The sequence below is a fragment of the Cavia porcellus genome, unplaced genomic scaffold, assembly GCF_034190915.1.
Source record: "Cavia porcellus strain 051 isolate PalLab524CR breed Dunkin Hartley unplaced genomic scaffold, mCavPor4.1 scaffold_23, whole genome shotgun sequence".
Lineage (NCBI taxonomy): Eukaryota > Metazoa > Chordata > Mammalia > Rodentia > Caviidae > Cavia > Cavia porcellus.
In genome coordinates, this window is record NW_026947506.1 from 20,772,134 (window position 1) to 20,792,161 (window position 20,028).

A 20,028-nucleotide genomic window follows, 5' to 3' on the forward strand; every position below is an offset into this window, starting at 1 on the left:
TAAGGATATTTACAAAGTAAGGATCTTGGCTCCCTGTTCAGTCTCTCAGTTATACTTTTAAATTTCCCAAGTTGACACTGTGTATCAACCATAACAATCCATTTCTTGTCAGCGTGGTAGCCAGACATATTTCTTTAAATAAGCCTCCAGATACAAAGGCATGCTTGTTCTTAGTGTTTTGCAACTTGAACATTATAACACAGTTTAAGAATCCTTAAGAACTAGCACTGTCTATCCTATTACAGTAGAAACATGACATTTTGTGCTTGAACCCCTAAAGTCTCATGCACACCCTTTATTCAAAAGGCATTTACTCCATCTGCGAGAGTTGCCTAACAGCTTCAGCGTTGCTGAAAAGTTTTAAGTCCCAAGTCTCCTCCGAGATGTAAGGCAAACCTTAGCTGTAAGCCCCTATACAAATGAAAATAAGGTTAAACACTTCGAACAAGCAATGGCACAAGATAAACATTCTCCTTCCAAAAGATACAAAGAGGACAATACAAAGCATTGGGACCAAAACAAGTCCAAAATACAGCAGGGCAAATTTTAAATCCTGTAGTTCTATGTCCAGCATCTGAAGTAATCTGTGGCAAATTGTGAGCTCCACAGAGATTGTGTGGTTTCACCCCTACAACAATTCTGGTGGATGTAGATCCCACGGCTTTTCCCTTAGGCTGGTTTTGCTCCCTTCTTACACCTTTCCTTAGATGATCCATGTTCATGGCTTTTCCAAATTGCTGGGGTCTCCACTGCATCTTCGGCTTCACATTTAGAGCTTCACACATGGCCCTCTCAGGGGCATACTTGCCTGGCTTCTCAGGCCTTCTGAAATAGAGATGGAAGCCTTTTTAATTTCAGAAATCATACATTCTGCATGCACCTAAAACCAGCACCATGTGGATGATGCTGAGATTTGCTGCCTGTTGGAGCAGAAGACAGGCTTTCCTCTCTGTTGGTTGTAGAGACTCAGTGCCTGGATTGCTGAGTGCTCTGAACCTGATCGTGAGGAACAGATTTTTCTATGCTGCTGTCATTCTGGAACCTGGTATAGCTGCTGCCACCATTCTGGAACATGGTGCTCTGTAGCTTTCTCCTCCAAACAAAGTCTTACTTTTGCAGTTTTGAGGCTGCAAAGCACGGGGACCCGTTGTCTCTTCCCATGATGTTTGATGTTTTATTTTTTTGTTCCTTTTCAGCAGTCTACATCTCAGCTCTATCTTTATGGTCCATAAATTTACTGGAGTTTCCTTTCTGGTCAAATTCATAATGTTTTGCTCTTGATTCACAGCATAAATCTGGCAAAAAGCCCCCAATAGCTAGGCTATCACCTCAACATTAGACTGCCCTGGAATTTCTTTTGCCAGATTAGTTATTCCATTGCCCTTAATCTCCATCTCAGGCAAAGTCTCTGGACATGAGCAAAATGCAGAGGAACTTTCTGCCAAGTCATAACACATATCATGTAGACTCCAACAGTCAATGCAATGCTTCTTCCCAGCAGAAACCTTTCGAGCCTGATCTTTACTGGCAGGATTTCTATTAGCCTTCTGATCTTCTGAGCTCTGACCAGAATCTCCAATGCAGAATGCCCTAAGGCATTCTAGCTCTATTAATTCCTGGAGGGGTGATGGGGTGTGGGGTGGGCTTCTCCAGATCTGTGCAGTTACACCGAGACTTCCTTGATTGCAGTGGGCATGTGGGAGCAGGGCTGCTGTTTCTCCCAGCCTATCCTGGCTACATCAAGATTCCCCTGATGGCAGCGGTTGTGGCTGTTGGCTTCTCTCTCATTTGTTGATTTTGTTTTCAGTAAGTTTATTATTTGTATATAGGAATGCTAATGATTTTTATGTGTTGATTTCATATCTTGCTACCTTGCTGAATAAGATTCTTAATTCTAGGCGTCTTTTGGTACAATTTTTTGGGTCTTCTGTGTAGAGGATTTTATCATCTGCAAACAAAGATAATTTGACTTATTCCTCATCATATCATTTATATCATCATTTATATCTCATCATTTATATCTTTTTATTCCCTAGTTATTGTTGCTAATGTTATGAGTGCTGTGTTGAATAGAGTAGTGTCAATGTGTATCCCTGTCTTGTTCTTGATTTTACAGGGAAAGTTTTCAGCTCTTCTCTTGTATTATGAGGTTGTCCATTGGTTTGTCATAATAACTTTTATCATATTTATATAAGGCCTTTTGATACCTATTTTCTTCAGGATATTTATCCTGAACTGTTATAGTTTATGTCTCAGTGACCCCCCAAAGTCACATATGGTTATAAATGGGACTTTTTCAGAGGTTGCTGGACCTAGAGTGTGTGATGCTGGGATTGATTCAGTGCACAGTGCTATGATTTAGTGGACTAGGATTAAGAGTATGAGTGCTACTGTCACTAAGAACCTTGCATAAGATATAAGGAATAGAGAGAGTTGTGGTCATGCCTTTCTTGTTTTGCTATCATCTGCCTGCCATGAACTGTTTCTCCTCTGTGATGCCAGTCTGCCATGTCACCCTGCATTGGAGCTAGCTCATTTGGACTGAAACCTCTGTATACTGTGAGCTAAATAAACCTTTGTTTCTTTAACTTTGGGTGTTGGATGTTTTGTCTCAGCAATCAGAAAAGTGACTAAGAGGTGAATGGATGTTGAATTTTGCCAAAGGCTTTTTTTTTTCATCTGTTGAGGTAGTTCTGTGATATTTGTCCTTGCTTTTTATGTGGTGGATTATCTTTTTTGATTTGCATGTGTTGAACTATCTTTGCATCCCTAGGATGAAGCCTACTTGGTCATGACATAGGTCTTTTTGATGATTTGTTGCATTATTTTGGCCAATATCTTGACAAGAATTTTGTGTCTGTGTCATTGTTATCTTTTTTGGATGAATCTTTGTATGGTTTTAGAATTAGGGTCATGCTAACGTTCAGGAATGATTTGAGAATATTCCTTTCAATTTCATTAAACTGTTTGAGGAGTAGTGGTGTTAGATCTTATGAAATTCTGCAGTGAATTTATCTGAAACTGGGCTTTATTAATAGATTTTCTATTACTGCTTCATTTTCATTGACTATTACTGAGTATTTGGGGCTTTCAAATCTTCTTGGTTTAGTTTTGTTAATTCATAAGCATCTATCCATTTCTTCTGAGTTCTCCAATTTCCTGGCATACAGGTTTGTGAAACAGTTGCTAATATATTTTTTTTTTATTTTGGCAGTGTCTGTTATAATTTCACATTTTTATTTTCTAGGTCTATTAATTTGTGTTTTTTCTTTCCTTATTTTGGTAAGATTGACTAAGGTTTTATTTTATTCTTCCAAAGAATCAGCTCTAGAATTCATTTATTCTTTGTGTTGTGTTTTTGTTATTCATTTTATTGATTTCTACTGTGATCTTTATAATTCCCTCTTTATACTAGGTTTGGATTTGGGTTATTCTTGTTTTTCTGGGATCTTTGGATGCATCATCAGGTTATTTATTTGGGCTTGGTCTGTTTTCTTGATGGAAATATTCACAGCTATGAACTTTCTGGTTAGAACTACTTTCATTGTGTCTTGTAAGTTTTAGTGTGCCATACTTACATTATCATTTAATTCTAGGAAACTTGTATTTTTCCTTAATTTATTCTGTAACTCATTGATTGTTAAAGAAAACTGTTTAATTTTTATACATTTGCGTATATCTTATAGTTTCTTTAAATACTGATTTCTAGTTTCATTGCATTGTGATCTGATAACATGAATGGTGAAATTTCACTTCTTTTAATTTACTTTAGTATGTTTTATTGCCTTGTATGGGATATATTTTGGAGAAAGTTCTATGTGCTCCCAAGAAGAATCTTTGTTCTGTGGTTATTGGGAGAAGCACTTTGTAGATACCTATAAATCCATTAATTTTAAAGTCTTTTTAAGTTCCACTGATTTTTGTCTTATTGATCTGTTTGTGATAGTGGGGTATTCATATCCCTATTATAATTGTGTTAATGTTTATCTGAACTTTTATTACTATGGATACTTGTTTTATGAAGTTGTGTACACTGTTGTTTGGTGCATATATGTTAATAATTGTCATCTCTTTGTGTTAAAATGTCCCCTTAAGTGAGATACATAGATAAATACAGTGATTTTCTTTGAAGTCCATTTTGTCACATTTCCTTTATTTATCTCTCCTTTTTTATTTCCAATTTTTTTATTTTTATTTTTTTGAGACAGGTTCTCACCGTGTAATTCAGAATGGTTCTGAATTCACTATGTGATCCATGCTGGCCTCGAACTCACAGTGATTCTCTTGTCCCGACCTCTCTGTGTGGGAGTACAGATGTAAACCATCATGTTTGGCTTTTTATTCATTTCTTGGTGGACACTTAAGTTGATGTTGTATGTTTAGCATTGATCAATGCTGCATTGAACATGGCAGTTCAGATCTTTGATATGCCTATTAATTGATTTTACATGTATCTTTCCTAGTAAGATTATGGGCAAATATGATACTTCAATTTTAAATTTCTTGAGAAACCTCATGCTGCTTTAAGTCTTTTTATCAAACCTGTATACTCTTCCTTAATAGCTATACTACATTCCCAGTCACAGTGTACTAGGGTTTGCTTTTTTTCTCTTTTGCATTCTGTGCCGCTCTCAAAGTTCCCACTGGGAAGGATGATGAGAGAATAGAGAAATAAAGATAAGAGACATACACAAAGCTGAGATCAGCCCTCTCTCCATATAGAAGGAAAGGAACTGTTCAACCTCTGCAATGCATTTATACATATGTTATATGACACCCCTTTGCTTAACTAGCTTGCTTGTCATGCCCCATGTTCTTGGGGCAGGACAAACACCTGTTTGCCTGGGGTGCCCTGTGCCCTTAGGGTGTTCCTCAGGTACTTCATGCTCTTACCTCCGAATGTGTCAAAGGTTACTAGCTCAGCTGCTTCTGACACTTCTCATCCTTTCAAAACTTATTATCTTTTGTTCTTTTGATAATAGCCATTTTAATACATATGAAGTGATTTCTCATTGTGTTTTTATTCATATTTCCCAGATGAGTATTGTTGTTGGATATTTTCCCATATGTGTGCTGGTAATTTTATGTCTTCTTTGGATTTTATTTTATATGTGTGCTGGTAACTTAATGTCTTACATAGATCCTGTGCCCATTTTTATAACAACACATTCATTTTATTATTAGTGAATTATTTGAACTCCATATATATTTGAAATTAGCCTCCTATTAGATGCATGGTTTGTCAGTATTTTCTCCTGATCTGTACGTTATTTCTTTACTTTGTTCTCTACTTTCTATGTAGAAGCTTTTCTTGGATGTAATCTGTCTTGTATTTTGATGTTTGTTGCCCATGTCTTTGGTGTGCTTTTAGGTCATCTGTTTAAGTCTTTTTGTGGATTTTATTTTAATTTTATTGTTCTAGGGCTCATACCTAGACCACATTTGTGCCAGGCAAGCAGTCTGCCACTGAACCACTTCCCCAGCCCATGTTTAAGGCTTTAATTCATGTTGTTTATTTTTTATATGGAATAAACTAAGGGTGCAATTTCATTCTGCTGCACATAGTTATCTGATTTTTACAATATCACTTGGAAGAGACAGTTCTTTCCATGTTTTGTGTTCATGAGATCTTTGTTGAGGATATGTTGGCAGTGAATATGTGGGTTTATTTCTTGGCTCTCTGTTCTGTTCCCCTAATTGATATGACTGTTTATGCCAGTTTCATTGATCTAATTAATACAAATTTGTAGATTTTTAAAACAGGTAGTGTGATGCCCTTAGTTGTGTTTTTTTCCTCTCCACATTCCTTTGTCTGTTCAAGGTGGTTCTATTTGAATTTTAAAACTGATTTTTGTGTTTCTGTGAAAGATTTTATTGAATTATTAATATGTTGATACTGATTTTGTGGATCGCTTTGGATAGTGTGGACATTTTAAACATTCCTCAAATCCATGAACAGAAGCTATGTATTTGTACATTCTTCAGTTTCTTTCATGAGTGCTTTATACTTTGCAGTGTAGAAGTCATTCACCTTTTTGGTTAAATTTATTGCTAAGCATTTTTTATAGGTGTTGTGAACGAAAGTGTATTTTGCTTATATTGATAGTTCATTTTTAGTTTTTGTTTTTGAATGATGAGTTAATGCCTTGCAGTTTCCTAAGCATATTTTAGTTTTAATAGTTTTTTTAAAAGAATCTTTAGGGTTTTCTGTGTAAAGATCATGTTAGCTGCATATAGAGACAATTTAACTTTTTTTTCCTGTTTGACTGCCTTTTATTTATTTCTCGTTCCCAATTACTCTGTCTAGGATATCCAGTCTTGTTTGACAGACGTGGTGAGAGTATATGCCCTATCCTGCATTTAGAGGATATGTATATGTCCTATCCTGCTTTAACTTTCCACAGCTATGGATGGTCTTAAGTGGGGACTTGTAATATATGGCTTCTATTGGATTGAGACATATTCCTTTTATACCTAATTTGCTGAGAGGAAAGCAAGTCTTCATTATTGAATCTTTCTATGGTTTTTGTAGTCACTTTTTAATGTATATTTTGATCCTTCTTGTTTACTGTTTTTGAGTTTATTCTTTTTAGTTCTCTGAGATATAAAGGTAAATTGCTTGAGATTTTTCTTTTTATATAGGCACTAATTGGTATAAACAAATGTGTTAAATTAACTTTACTAAGTCCCATAAGTTTTGATATATTGTGTTTCATTTTTCTCTGTGGATATTTTAAAATTTCCCTCTTAATTTCTTCATTGGTGACTCAGAGTCTGTCTTAGTTACTTTTCTCTTTGCTGAGAAAAAATACCCAACACCCAAAGTGAAAGGAAGAATTGTTATATGCTTACAGTTTATAGAGCTTTCAGTTCATAGCTGCCTGGCTCCAGGGCAGGGTGACATGACAAAGCAGCATTGCAGAGGAGAAACAGATCATGGCAGGCTGAAGAAAGAAGGCAGCAATGCAGAAGCCTACAAGTTACCAGAGACAATTGCAGCTTTCTTTATGTCCTTTATATTTTTATCAAGGCTACTCACCTCATACCCAGGGTGGAGCATCCTAATCCTACCCAGAACTATTTCTAGTAACACTCACTGTAGATCCAGGAACCTCTGTAAAAGCTTTACCTGACTGCATGCAGCTTTGGTGGGGAGAGCTAGACATAAACCATAACAGATTCTTTCTGCTTAATTTCTGTGATTGCAAGTGTTTCAAAATTCCTCATTATTGATGTTTGGTGTTTTACCATTATGATCAAAAAGTACACTGGATTTAGTTGTTTGTTTGTTTGTTTTTTGTCTTTTTCTTTTTCCTTTTTATCGGTACCAGGGATCGAACTCACAACTGCCTACTTCCAAGACAGGCGCTTATGCCGCTGAGCTAAACCTGCAGCCCCACTGGATTTACTTTTAATAAAATTACTATTGTTGATTTCTAATTTTATACCATTTTTGTCACAAAATATAATTTTAATCTATATTTGTTAAGACTTGTTTTGTATTCTAAAATACTATGTATCCTACAGATTGTGCCATATGCACCTCAGAAGAAAGCGTGTTCTGCCTCTGTTGAGTGGAATGTTCCATGTGTGTCTAGATTCATTTGGTTTAAGTGTAGCTCAAGCTCCATGTTTTACTGATTTTTTGTTTTTTGAATAATAATAATAGGACTTTTTTTAAAGCCTTATACCATTGCATATTATTCCTTGTTCCCAATTTCTTTTGTGATGTGTCTATATACATTTATGTTTTGTATCCTCTTGATGAGTTGATCCCTTTATCATAATACATTATGTTCTTTGACTTTTTAAAAATATTTCAACTTAACATTGGTGCATTCATTTTCATGAAGTGTACATGTCTTAAAATTTTTTAATTGTGGCTGTTTATTTAACAGTGATTTTGTTATTTCTGGGAACCAGTAACAGGGCCTCACTGCATGCAAGGTTAGTGCTCTACCACTGAAGTATATGCCACCTTTTACTTCTTCATTTTGATTCTGTATGTGTTGCCAGAGGTGTAATGAATCTTGTAGGCACCATATCATTTGGTATTTTCTTTAGAATGTCATTTTATAAGAATTTAATGCATTTGTATTTGAAATAGTTATTGTTAGGACTGACCACTGCCATTTCATCTTTTATTCTCGAGTGTGTTGTAAATCTTTTGTTCTTTGCTTTTTCTACTGATATATTCACTTGTAATTAGCTACTTTCTGTAGTTATATGCTTTAATTTCTGATTTACCATTTTTGAATGTAGTATTTTTTTTACTTTGTGATTGCTGTGTGATTTACATTTAAAAAGATATTTTTGTTGGCACATTTTTTGTTTTTTGGTACCGGGTATCGAACTTACGACCTCGTGTTTGCAAAGCAGGTGTTTAGGCCACTGAGCTAAATCCCCAGCCCTACACACAATTTTAAACTGTTCTCATGTTAATTTTCATTGCAAACAAAAATTCTAAATTTTCATTTCACCATCCCCTACATTTTCTGATTTAGATGATATAAATCTCTTTTATTTGGATTCTTATATCTTCTTACAGGTTTTTCTTGCTAGTCTTTCTTTAAATAAACTTTCTATCCTTTTCTCTCTCCTCCTGCATCTTGTATTCTATTTATAGTAAGTCTTTTGACACTGACTTTTGAACCCAGTAGGTATTCTTTATTTTTTTATCCTTTCTTTTCCTTTCACTGTGGATTTTCAAATACACTGTCTTGAAGTTGGAAAATTTTTTCTTCATCTTATTTCTGCTATATATTTTTGTTTTATTTTTCATTTCCTTCATTGTATTTTTTAGCTTCAGATTTTTATGTGGTTTCTTTCTCTTGGTTAAACTTGTCATTTTGTTCATTTATTGTTTTGTAACTTAAACTGCTTTTTTGTGTAACATTGTCAAGTATTTTTAAATTCTTCACTTGGCATTGCAATCTTTTGGTGATGATGTGTTTCTTCCTTTTAAATGTTGTCTTGACTTATGTTGAATCCTATGCAATTTTTGGAGCTTTATGTTCTTTTTGAGTGTGTGCTGGTTTCCCTGTGGGAGAGTAGGAGGGTGCTGGCCGGATCAGGTGAAGAAATTTTAGGCTCTGTGAAAGGCATACCCAAACTGTCCCCGTGTACCACGGTCAGCTGTGGTTCATGTGGGTGAGGTCTGCAGGTATCTTCAGCTTCCAGCTCTGTTTGTATTTTCAGCAGCAATGAGAGGTATTGGGTATCTTTTGTGACAATAGCAGCTAGGTTTTTTCAAATGTTATGTTCCACTAGGCAAATGATGAATGAGAGGACTCCTGACTTGTGGACCCACCCTTAGATGAATAATACCTATTCAGTGGCCATGAAGCCAGGTACAAAGTGTATCTGGCTGTATCTCTGGGTTCCAGGGCATTCTGGACATTGTTAACCTTATTTCTTAGTGGTAATTGTATACGTGGTTTTGCTGCTTGTGAAGATCTGTGAAGTGAGAGATGAGATCATGGTGTGTGCAGAGTTACTTAGGCTCTGTGTACAAGTTGGGACCTTGCTCTTTATAGTTGCTGAAGTGGTGGCTGAGAAATACTCCTGAATTTTGAGGAAGAGACCTTGGCTTCCATATCTGGCAGTCATGGCAGTGGCTCCAAGCATCTGCGGTAAGAGCAGGCCTTATACAGCCACAGAGCCTACTTCTTGAGTGTGCGCATTCACTAGGTTGTGTGGCTCAGGTTAGAAGCACATTAGGATGTGGGAGAAGTAGCATCTTTGTCTTGTGGTGCTACTGCAAGGGTGTATACATCTGGTCGCCCTGATGGGGTTCCCTGGAAGGAGTTACTGCTGGTTATTTTAGTGGCAAAAGATGCTGGTGTCCAAGTACAGCAAACCACTTGGTTTGGGCAGCTCAAACTGCATGACTGATCCCGGTAATATTTCCTTTTCTTCTCTTTTCCAAGCATGTGTAGGCATCTCAGGTGTGCTGGTATCATTTGTTATGCTCTCCTTGTGGCTGCTGATTCTTAAATCTGCCTTTGACCTCTTCTAAGGTGATCTTGATTTGTGAAAAATTTTCTGTCTTTCCTTTTTTCTGTAATTATTATTATTTTTTTTTTTACAAAGATGAAGCCTAGTGTCTTGGTTACTTTACTCTCCTTGCTGAGACAAAATACCTGACAGCCAAAATGAAGGGAGGGAAACTTTATTTAGCTTATGGTTTTTGGAAGTTTCAGTCCATGTTAGCTGGCTCCAAGACAGAGTGGTGTGACTAAAGAGCAATCATTGATGGTGGCTACAGGTGACACGAGGGAAGAGGGCAAAAGGGGAAAAGCACACCTCCTTCCCTTATATTGCACCCTGGCTGTCAGCCTCTGGGTGTGTGCAGCACTCACACTGTCAATCCCAGTGCTAGACAACAAACCAATCACAAATGCTAGATTCTGCCACCTCTATGAAGGCATGAGACTTTGGAGGGACATTCAGACACAAACCATAACACCTGATTTCACCACGTTGGTTATGTCCTTTATCCTCTGTGATGTTGCTTCATATTTTCTTTTGTCATATTGCCTGTAAAACTGATAGTTGGATCTGGGCCTTGTAAGGGCAGAATTACTTTGGACAGAGATATTCACTGATGGTAGTTAGTATATACTTTTATCAGGCTGTTTGTCTTTTTTGTGTTTGATGTCATTGATATTTAATGCTGAGATCCACTTGTTTCCTGGTGACCAAAAAATGGTGATATCTTGGTTTTTTTCATGCTTTCTTCAGTTTTTAGCTGGTATAGTCTCATACAGAGAACCTTTCCTTAAATTCAAAGTGGTATAGTTTGAGTAGGCTTGTTGGAACAAAATACTTGGTCCTTTTGCATCATGATTTTTAAAAATATAAACAATTGTGATTTAGGATGTTTGATGAATGATTTTTTGGTTTTATAATGACATGAAAGTTATATGTATTTAGTGAAAGCCAGCTTCAATTTTGAATTTTGATCTTTCCCGAGATTAGTGATTTGTAAGATGATACTCTTGTCATGTGGAGCTACAGTGAGCTGAAGCTCCTACTCAGCCTCACAGCCATGAGGGTAAGCAGTGCATGTACAGTGGGGTGTTAATTGCCAGTGTTCAGCAAATTATATGAAATAATCAATTCCTTGTTATAAAGTAGACTTTGCATTAGCTGATTATTTCCAAATTATCAACTAATGTCAGTTAGTTAATAAGCACAGTTAAGATTGGCAAGGCTAAGCCATGATATGTGATAGGCCAAGTGTATTAAATGCATCTCCAAATTATGATATTTTCAACTTATGATGGATTTATTAGGACATAATCCCATTGGAATTCAAGGAACATGTGTACTTTAAATAACATTGGTATTTTAGTATCCTATGATAGTGGCATTTGTTTTTCTTTTTATGTTTCAATAATAGCTTTGTTTGTTATCTTCTTTGATAGTCATGAAATTTTGTCTGGGGCCAGTGGTAGTCTCCTTATGTTGGCTTTCTAACCTTTTTCGTATAATCCTGCTAGTTGCTGATGGCTTCTGTGCCCTCTGCTGTGGTTCATCTTGTGTATGTTCTGATTCAGAGTTGGAATTAGCCACCAGAAGAAAGAAAATGAATCATCCTGTAGGGTTATTGTGTGGCAGAAATTCCAGCAGTTAGAAGCTACTGTGGAAATCAGGCTAATATACTGCATTATAGCTCATATATAGAGTTTAAATATGACTAGTGAAAATAAAAGCTTATTTAATTAAGTTTGTATTTTAAAATGTTAAGTGTTGACTTACCTTGTGGTTATTAAGGTGACTTTTCCTGTTCTTCTAGGCTTTTCTAGCCAGCCAGATGATGACCAGGTGAATGTGATGGGCTTCTGCTTCCTGGGAGGCTCTAGAGTTACTCTTCTGGCTTCCAAAACCTCTCGTAAGTGAAATCACATTGGATGCTTTTGAAATGGTCTACTGAGGATGCCATATCACAGAGCATGGATCAATGGTTTTCGTAAGGGTGAAGGTGCTCTTTAGTTAGACACCAAAAACTAAGAACTACTGGATATAAAAGTTATGAATTAGGGTTACTTCTTTTTAGAGGGCAACGTAAGGAATTGAAAAATGTTTTTAACATAGATTATGGTCAAGAGATTTTAGGAACTCCTAGAAATGAATTTTTGGGAGGATTATTTGTATATCTCCCATTGGACACTGATGAAAATGAAGGTGAAAGTAGGTATCTTGTGCTGAGATTAAACTAGCAGGGAAAAACAATAATTTTGTAGTCAAGTTTGAATTTCAATTTTAAATAAGTTTTGACTAGTAGGCTTTTTTTATGAAAGTAATATTTCAAACAAGTAAAAACTGACTTCTGACATACATAGTGTACTAAAGCTACTGGACTATTATATATTCTTTTTATGAAAATGAACTAATAAGGCTATTAAGAAGTATTTAACAAATTTGTATGGGGGAAAATCTATGTGTGGTTTTTACAATGGGCTTTCCTTTACTACTTTATTCATTTTCATTTGCAATTGGTTATTTTCTAGTCAATAGAGTAAAATAAGGGCATCTGTTTCTGAAAAAGGAGCTTGTTAGCAAGAGGAACATACTGGCTTTTATAAAAACCTGTTTCTGTTGCTAAGATAGTTACAACTTGAAATGTGTATATTGGTGACTGGTGAAGTAAACGTGGGTAAACTGATTGCTCTACACTAAGGTGCAGATACCAAAGACAGCTTTGAGAAGCATGAGACGGTTCTGTACTTTTCATAGTCAATGGTAGTCTTCTAACAATCACCATTGTTTAAAAATTACTTTATTGCCGTAAGAACACTTGCTGGACATGATGACACAATCCTGTTATCCTAGCTACTTGGGAAACTGAAGCAGGATTGCAAGTCCAAGACCAGCTGACTAACTCAGTGAGTGCCTGTTTCAAAAAGGGCTGGGGATGTAGCTTATTGACAGAATAATCCCTAGCATGTGCAGAGCGTTGGGTTCCATCTTCAGTGCTGAAAAGAAAAAAAAAAAAAAGAATGAAAGCAAGAGTGAGACCCCAGTACTAGAAGGTCTACCCTCCTAATAAAACTTTAAGTGTATCATACAATAATGTTAACTATAAGTACATGGCACCGTTTGGCTTTATTTAACCTTGATCTTGTGTTTTTGTTTGTTTGCTGGTTGGTTGGTTTTTTTGTCTTTTTGAGACAGGGTCTTGCTATGCAGTTCAGGCTGGCCTTCGGCTTGCTTTGTAGCCCAGGCTGGTCTTGAACTTGTAAATGATTCCCCTGTCTCAGCCTCTCAAGTTCTGGGATAATAGGAGTGTACCCCCATACCTAACTTTTAGCCTTAATCTTTACTGGGAACCCCTGCAGTAGACCCCAGTCTCCCCTAAGGTGTTACAGCACATGGCAAAACAAAGAGCAGAGACAAAAGATGGAGCAGTGGAGAGCTGGGTTGATCAGTTGTTCACAGTGAACAAAAGGCTATAAGGCAGCCAGAACCTGATATTTATTGATTACATCTGTCAGGCACAATAGGTGAAGGGTAGTGAGTGTTTCTGGGAATAGTAATGGCAATTATGGTGGACTAGCAAGAAGACCAGAGTGTTTTTGCTAGGATGAGTCGAGACCATGAGAAGACTGTAGTTGCTCAGTGAAAACAATGTACTATTGTTACTACATTACTTTGAAACTCCCTATTGTTCCCAGCAGGTCTTATCCTGCCCTGTGAGCACCACAGCATCTCTAGCTACAGTAGGGCTTCAGCTGTGACTAGAAGAAAGCAGGGAGTCTCTGCATTCCAGTCTGGCTCAAAGAGCATCACATGGACATCTACACTCAATTTATAATCCGTGGTCCCCAGCCAATCTTCAGTTGGATGATGGGGTTTTTTTTGGTGCATTTCCCTTAATTCTTCTTTAATTAACCTAAAATGTTGTTGCCAGTATTTTGTTGAGGAATCACACACACTTGATTGACTTCAGCTGCCAGTGCTATATGGCGAATCTAAAACCAAGACCATTTAAAAATGCAAATATTTATGCAAGTGAGGATATCTGTATACTAATGCATCATGTTTGTTCTTCTTTTAGATAAAATGGCTCTTACAATGCTAATATTGCCCACGATTACCTTACTGTTACCCAAATTTCACTGGATATTCAGAGTTTTTCTTCTCTGAGCATATGGCAAGGCCTTACCCAGCCATCTTGTGGGTAGATGAGTAAATATAGAATGGGGTGGCCAGTTTTTAAACAAGGAACCAAGTAAAGCATTAAAAATTGACTCCTGGGGGTTGGGGATTTAGCTCAGTGGCATAAGCACCTGCCTTGCAAGCGCGTCGTCAGTTCAATCCCTGGTACTGGTTTAAAAAAAAAAATTGACTCCTGAAGAGCTGTTACTATCAGCAGTCTTCCTATTCTTTTGGTCTCAGTGACTCAGATTCTTACCTAGGCAATGCCTTTAGTAATGAGGACATAAGTGTGAAAAGAGGGAAGTTTTCTACCATTGAGGCCAATTTGGTTCTCCTTTCTGCTCTATCAGAGCATTCATCTCCAGGAAGCAGTGAAGTAATTTGTACCAGACCAGTGTTTGGTATTTTTCTTTTTCATGAAAAGCACATAGTGTTAATTCTGTGAAATGTGAGTTAACAGAAAAGTCCTATATATGGAACAAAACCCAGTATTTCTTCCATAGTTAGCAGTGAAATGAGTAATAAGTCATATGGAGTTGTGCTTGGCTCTTGGATGCTGTTTTCTGTGGTTTCCACATATTCATTTCCTTTTAAAACTGACTTGATAATGAAAGAAAGCTTCAAGCATGCTATATGGGAATTTGAATTCAATTTCCTTATTTGGTACAAACCAATTAAAGTAGACAAATGAGAAGAGAGAAAATAAGGCAGAAAATTAACTAAGGTAAGAATAAAATTAGACTCAATATTGTATAGTTAATAGACCAGTAGTAGTGTAAGAATAACAAGAAAGTACTTTAGTTCTAGTTTTTACAATGTTCAAAATATAAAATCAAATAATTTGTTTGGGAGTTGTACAGCTTGTATTGTTGCTGAGTCCAAGATAAAATTTTTCACGTGGATATTTATGAAGAAAATTATTTTAGTAATGTCTACATAGCTTATGTCTTACAATTACACTGATTGTTATAATTTATGAGTGACAAATTTCATAGAGCTTTACATGATAATGGTAAAGCTCAGTCTTCTAAACATAATTCTGAGCCCAAATTAGTGCAGTCTAAGCTACAGTTTGATCCAAGGATGAATTTAGAGTATCCAGTGTTGTAGGATTTTAAGATATAGCAGTTATGGCAAACCTTTTAGAGACCAAGTGCCAAACTGTAACCTAAAATCCACTTGTTAATTACAAAGTGCCTGTACTGCAATTAAGCCTTAATACTGTGATTTTAGTTTAGAAAAAACTTTACACTAACATCTTTTGTCTTAAATGAAAAACATAATATTATGTGTGTCATAGGTTTGCCACCACTTGTATATAGTGTTTTCAGTAAAGATTGGACAATTAAATCCAATAACTCGGAGTTGAGGAATAAGATGTTGGAGTTGTGGCTTTGTTTTAAAATGAACATATTAGAACATGTTTGATTAGTCATTGAAATGGTTGAGTTCAGCAGAAGTGATGATCAAGAAGTGAACCACAAAGCAGTAAAATTCTTGAGGAGGGGGAATGAGACGAATGTCTCTCCCACCCCATTCTTTTGCTGGGCATTGAAACCAGGACTGTGCACATGCTAAACAGCTGTTGTACCACAGAGCTAAACCCAAACCCAAGGAGTACACTTTCACAGCTCCTCTGTAAATGGAGGGATTGGGTAATGTCCAGGGAGACTTTATGTATTTGTCGATGGAAAGACAAGGAGCTTTAATGATGTTTAAATTTGAAAAAAAGGCATGACATTGGTTTCCTGGAGGATAAAATAGCAACACAGGAGGAAAACAGGCAGTGTTGAATTTCCATTTAACAATCAGGTCTTGCTTGTATTTTGAAGTGAAGCCAGTCATCCATGTTAGGTAATTTTCCTGGCAAAGTGATTGGTTGATTGGGGTCCAAGTAGCTAAAACAGATCTCAAATTTTAAACACAAAATTGCAGATAACATTTTTATAAGTGTGGTTATAATGATGGACTAACAAGTCTGAGCTGATAAAGAGAGATATAAAGGTGGGGAAAATTGATTTAGGCTGAACAATGAATTATTTTTGTGGACCAAAAAAATCTCCAAGATCTGAGAAGTCAAAATAGTAGAAATTCCCAAGCTAGTGAACAAGACAAACAAAAGATAGTAGTTAGAGAATTCATCCATTGCTGTTGTCAAAAGCTATCACAGTGATGAGCTCCTCAGTCAAGGTGAGACTGTGGGAGTGGGCTGTTAGGGCAGAGACCAGGAAAGGAAATGGCACAGTTGTAGATACTGAAAAGGTCTATTTTGATGTTCAGCCCAAATGAATGAGAAAAAGAAACACACTGACACATTCTTATGAAACTTTAGAGCACTAAGGTCCAGTAACATACTGTTAAAGACTAGAAAGGAAAACTCAAGCCATTCAAGAGACTTAAATCAAGATGGCATTTAACTTTCGTTGGAACCATTATTTGTTACAGGAAAATGGAGACATCTCTCCAAGATCGTACATATGGCAGTAATTTTCAGTTTAGAATTCTAAACCCAGTCACATTGGTAATCAATAAAGAATTCTGAGTAGGCACAAAGTCTCATTCTACAGAGTAGGGCTGAGCAATTGTAAAGAAGAAATTTGTGATACCTCAGGAGGCATTTGAAAAGTGGCAAAGATAGAAGATAGATAGGACTTTTCAATATTCTGAAAGATTATAATGTGCCAGAGAGGGTTGGCAAACTGAAGAAGATCAAGTTTAGTTTAGAAGGCTTTTGCTTATCCATATTAATTATTTTGTTGCAGATACAATGGCAGAATTTTAATCATGCATATGAACAAGAATTGGGCTTGAAAAAAGTGTTCCTTTTGCATTTACCAAAAGAAAGCCATATAATGCTGAATTACGGTAGTCAGAATGTCTTTGAATCAAAGGATGTGAGAACCTTATTTCACTCCTCCTGGACAGAGCACAACATGCTCCTTTGCCACTCAGCAGAGTGATGAGATAGTAAGACTGCTGTGACCTGGTGAGCTCCAGGACTAATAGTAGAAGAGAAAAACAGGTGATGGGAATCAATCTCTTGCTGTGCTTACAGAAAGTCACTTTTAGTATTATTGGATCTCAAAGGAATAAGGCTTCTTAGGAGATTTTATTTGTAAAGAATTTTGTGAAATGAGTAGGATATAAGTGGAGAGCATTCCAGGAAGAGAGAGAGAGGTTTTTAGAGATCAGTGAATTTTTTTTTCAATGCCTGGAAGATCATGTTGTGAGATCACTCAGCCTTTTAATGAAGTCAGGAAATCTAGAGACAGTTACTGATTGGAATGATCAAATCTGAAGGGTCCACATCTTAGATTTGACCAACTATGGCTTGAAAATATCTGAGAAACAATTGTCTCCGTAGTGGGCATGTAGCAACTTGTTTTTGTCATTGTTGTCTAAATAATATAGTGTAACAATATTTACATTGCCTTAAGTATTATAAATAATCTAGTAATGATTTAAAATATACAGGTGGAGAGTGACAGGTTGTATGCTGATACTGATATTACAGCATTTTATGTAAGGGACTTAAGCATTTGCAGATTTTAGTATCTGCAGAGCTGCTTTCATTGGTCACCTCTGGATACCAAGGGAGCAATATAGTTAAAACCTTGTTGGGCATCATATAGTTACCACAAAGTGGAGCTCAGATGCCAAGCAAGACAGTGTCATTTTAGAATTTTACTCCTATGTTCTGTATCTCTCACTAATTTAGATTGGTTGACTTAAAACTCAACATTTCTCTTTTAGGATAGATATAGCCTCCTCCCCGTTTGACAGTCAGGAGGTTACTACAGTGGTACTGTTACTCTCTTCTGCTGGGTGTTTCAGACCAAGTAAAAGTGATACCAATGTTAATCAAACTTAGCCTCTTATTATATATTAAGGTCAGTTAAAGCTCCTCAGGGGTTATCTTTGGGACTATGAACAGAACCTCTCAACTTCTCTGTCAGTGTCACCTGAAGATAAATCATGGTCTTGCTTGACCACATGGCTTCCCTAGGAAGTGTAGAAAATATTTTTTTTCTTTTTAGTGATTCTTCTGTTGACGCCATGTGCATTGGTTGACACCTGTTCACTTGGGTGTGACAATCTCCCAGATCAGGAGGTTGTAACTTACTAGAGTTGTAGGATCTTCTTGAGGTCTCCTCATACCTTGGGTCCTTGTTGACCTTGGAGGCCCGGCTCCTCTTTTGGCCTAGATATCTTTTTGCTTAGCTTTGGTTTAGTTTTGGTCTGCAAGCCTCAGTTGTTGAACACTCAAGAGGTCAGTTACACCATTAGTGAAGTAGAAGCAGGAGGTTTAACTCTCATAATCTGGTCTGGACACTGAACACTTTAAAATACTAAGTATTGCCAGTGAACTGTCATTTCTTCAACTGTGATTATTTTAACAAAAAAAGCTATCATAAAGTTTTACAGGGAAAATTGGGAATTGAACAAATATACAAGTATTGTGATGTTTTATATCTAAAAGTATATTTAAATTTTTATTTTAGTAGTAAATACTTTATCACAGAGAAGAGCCATAAATTGTTAGATGGATATATGTTTATTTTCTCTCCTTGTTATAAAACCAAGTTTGAACCTTTCTCTTTTTACTCTTTTAACTTACATTTGGAGAAAAATCAACCTTTTAAAAGCTTTTAAATTTGTCCCAAGTTTATAAAATAAAATCTGAGGATGATGTTTTCAGGACAAATGTTAAGCTACTCTGTAATAATTTAAAACGTATTTTACGCATTTGAGATTGCACTTGTGTAATGTTGGAAAAGGATAAAGGGATAAAGAAAAGAAAAAAGAAAGAAAAGAAAGATAGGTTCTTGTCTAAGTCTCATAGTTAGGCTGTGTAAGTTGCCCACCTTATCTTCGGTTCACATTGCATGCATGTGTAGCCCATAGTAAACCAAGATTAATTAGTTTGTCTCTTTTTCCTGGCTAGTCTAAGCATCCCCGCCAGTCTTACACAGATCTGTTGCTCATTCCTAGAATGAGCATCCTTGTTTCTGACACAGAGGACACATAAACATCATCAGATCAGGAAGACATGAAAAAGAGTTGTACAGAACACCTGAACTTTCACTCAAACATTTACCCTAAGGCTTTTTTTGTTTTGTTTTATTTTGTTTTGCCTTATTTTGTTTTGAGAGAGTGTCTTGCTATGTAGTACAGTCTGGGCTTGAACTCAGGTAGTACAAGTTGACCTCAAACCCTTGGCGATCTTCCTGCCTCAGCCTCTCAAGTGCTGGGATTACAGCCACCATGCCTGGCTACCCTAAAGATCTTTATATGTAGGAACTTTTGAGATATGCATGGAACTCAGAGAAGGTTTCAAAACTTTTTGAAATGTTCCTTAATAACTATAAATCACGTATCATTACAACATAGTCGTTAATGTTAATAAGAAATTGTACCATGAGAAATGACTTACAAGACATTTTTCAGCTTTGAGTGTTTGAAGGCCTGTATACTTAGAAAACATGAATAGATTTAATACATTGTGAGGTTAGCAATAATTAGTATCACAGCTATATATATATCTTTCTATATATTTATTAGTTTTTTCCAATTATGACAGAATTTAGATTTTTTTTTAAAACAGGTTTACAAGATGTAACTGCACCCGACAAGAATTAGGGAACGTCTTTAGAGGTTTTATATATTTAGGAAACAGTACTGTGGAGCACAAATAGACTTATTGTCCAAGACTCAAGTGTGTCTCTTTTGTATAACGAACTGCTTGTTTAATCAAAGCCAGTAAACATAGATTATGTTTTAAATGGTAGGACCAACTTAGAGGGAGATGCCAAATTTTGAGTGTTTTATCTATAATGTTTATGTTTTTATTGTATAAAAAGTGTT

The 20,028-nt window shown here is 36.3% G+C and overlaps 1 protein-coding gene across 17 annotated transcripts in view; it reads left to right on the plus strand.

Annotated features, from left to right (window-relative positions):
• The window catches only part of Bbs9 (Bardet-Biedl syndrome 9), a 395,959-nt gene that overhangs the window by 183,517 nt on the left and 192,414 nt on the right, over positions 1-20,028 (plus strand). For all 17 annotated transcript variants that reach the window (XM_063233878.1, XM_063233880.1, XM_063233877.1 and 14 more), the window contains one exon: positions 11,801-11,896. In XM_063233878.1, coding sequence (XP_063089948.1) covers positions 11,801-11,896 — 96 coding nt within the window. The remainder of the gene's footprint in view (positions 1-11,800; positions 11,897-20,028) is intronic.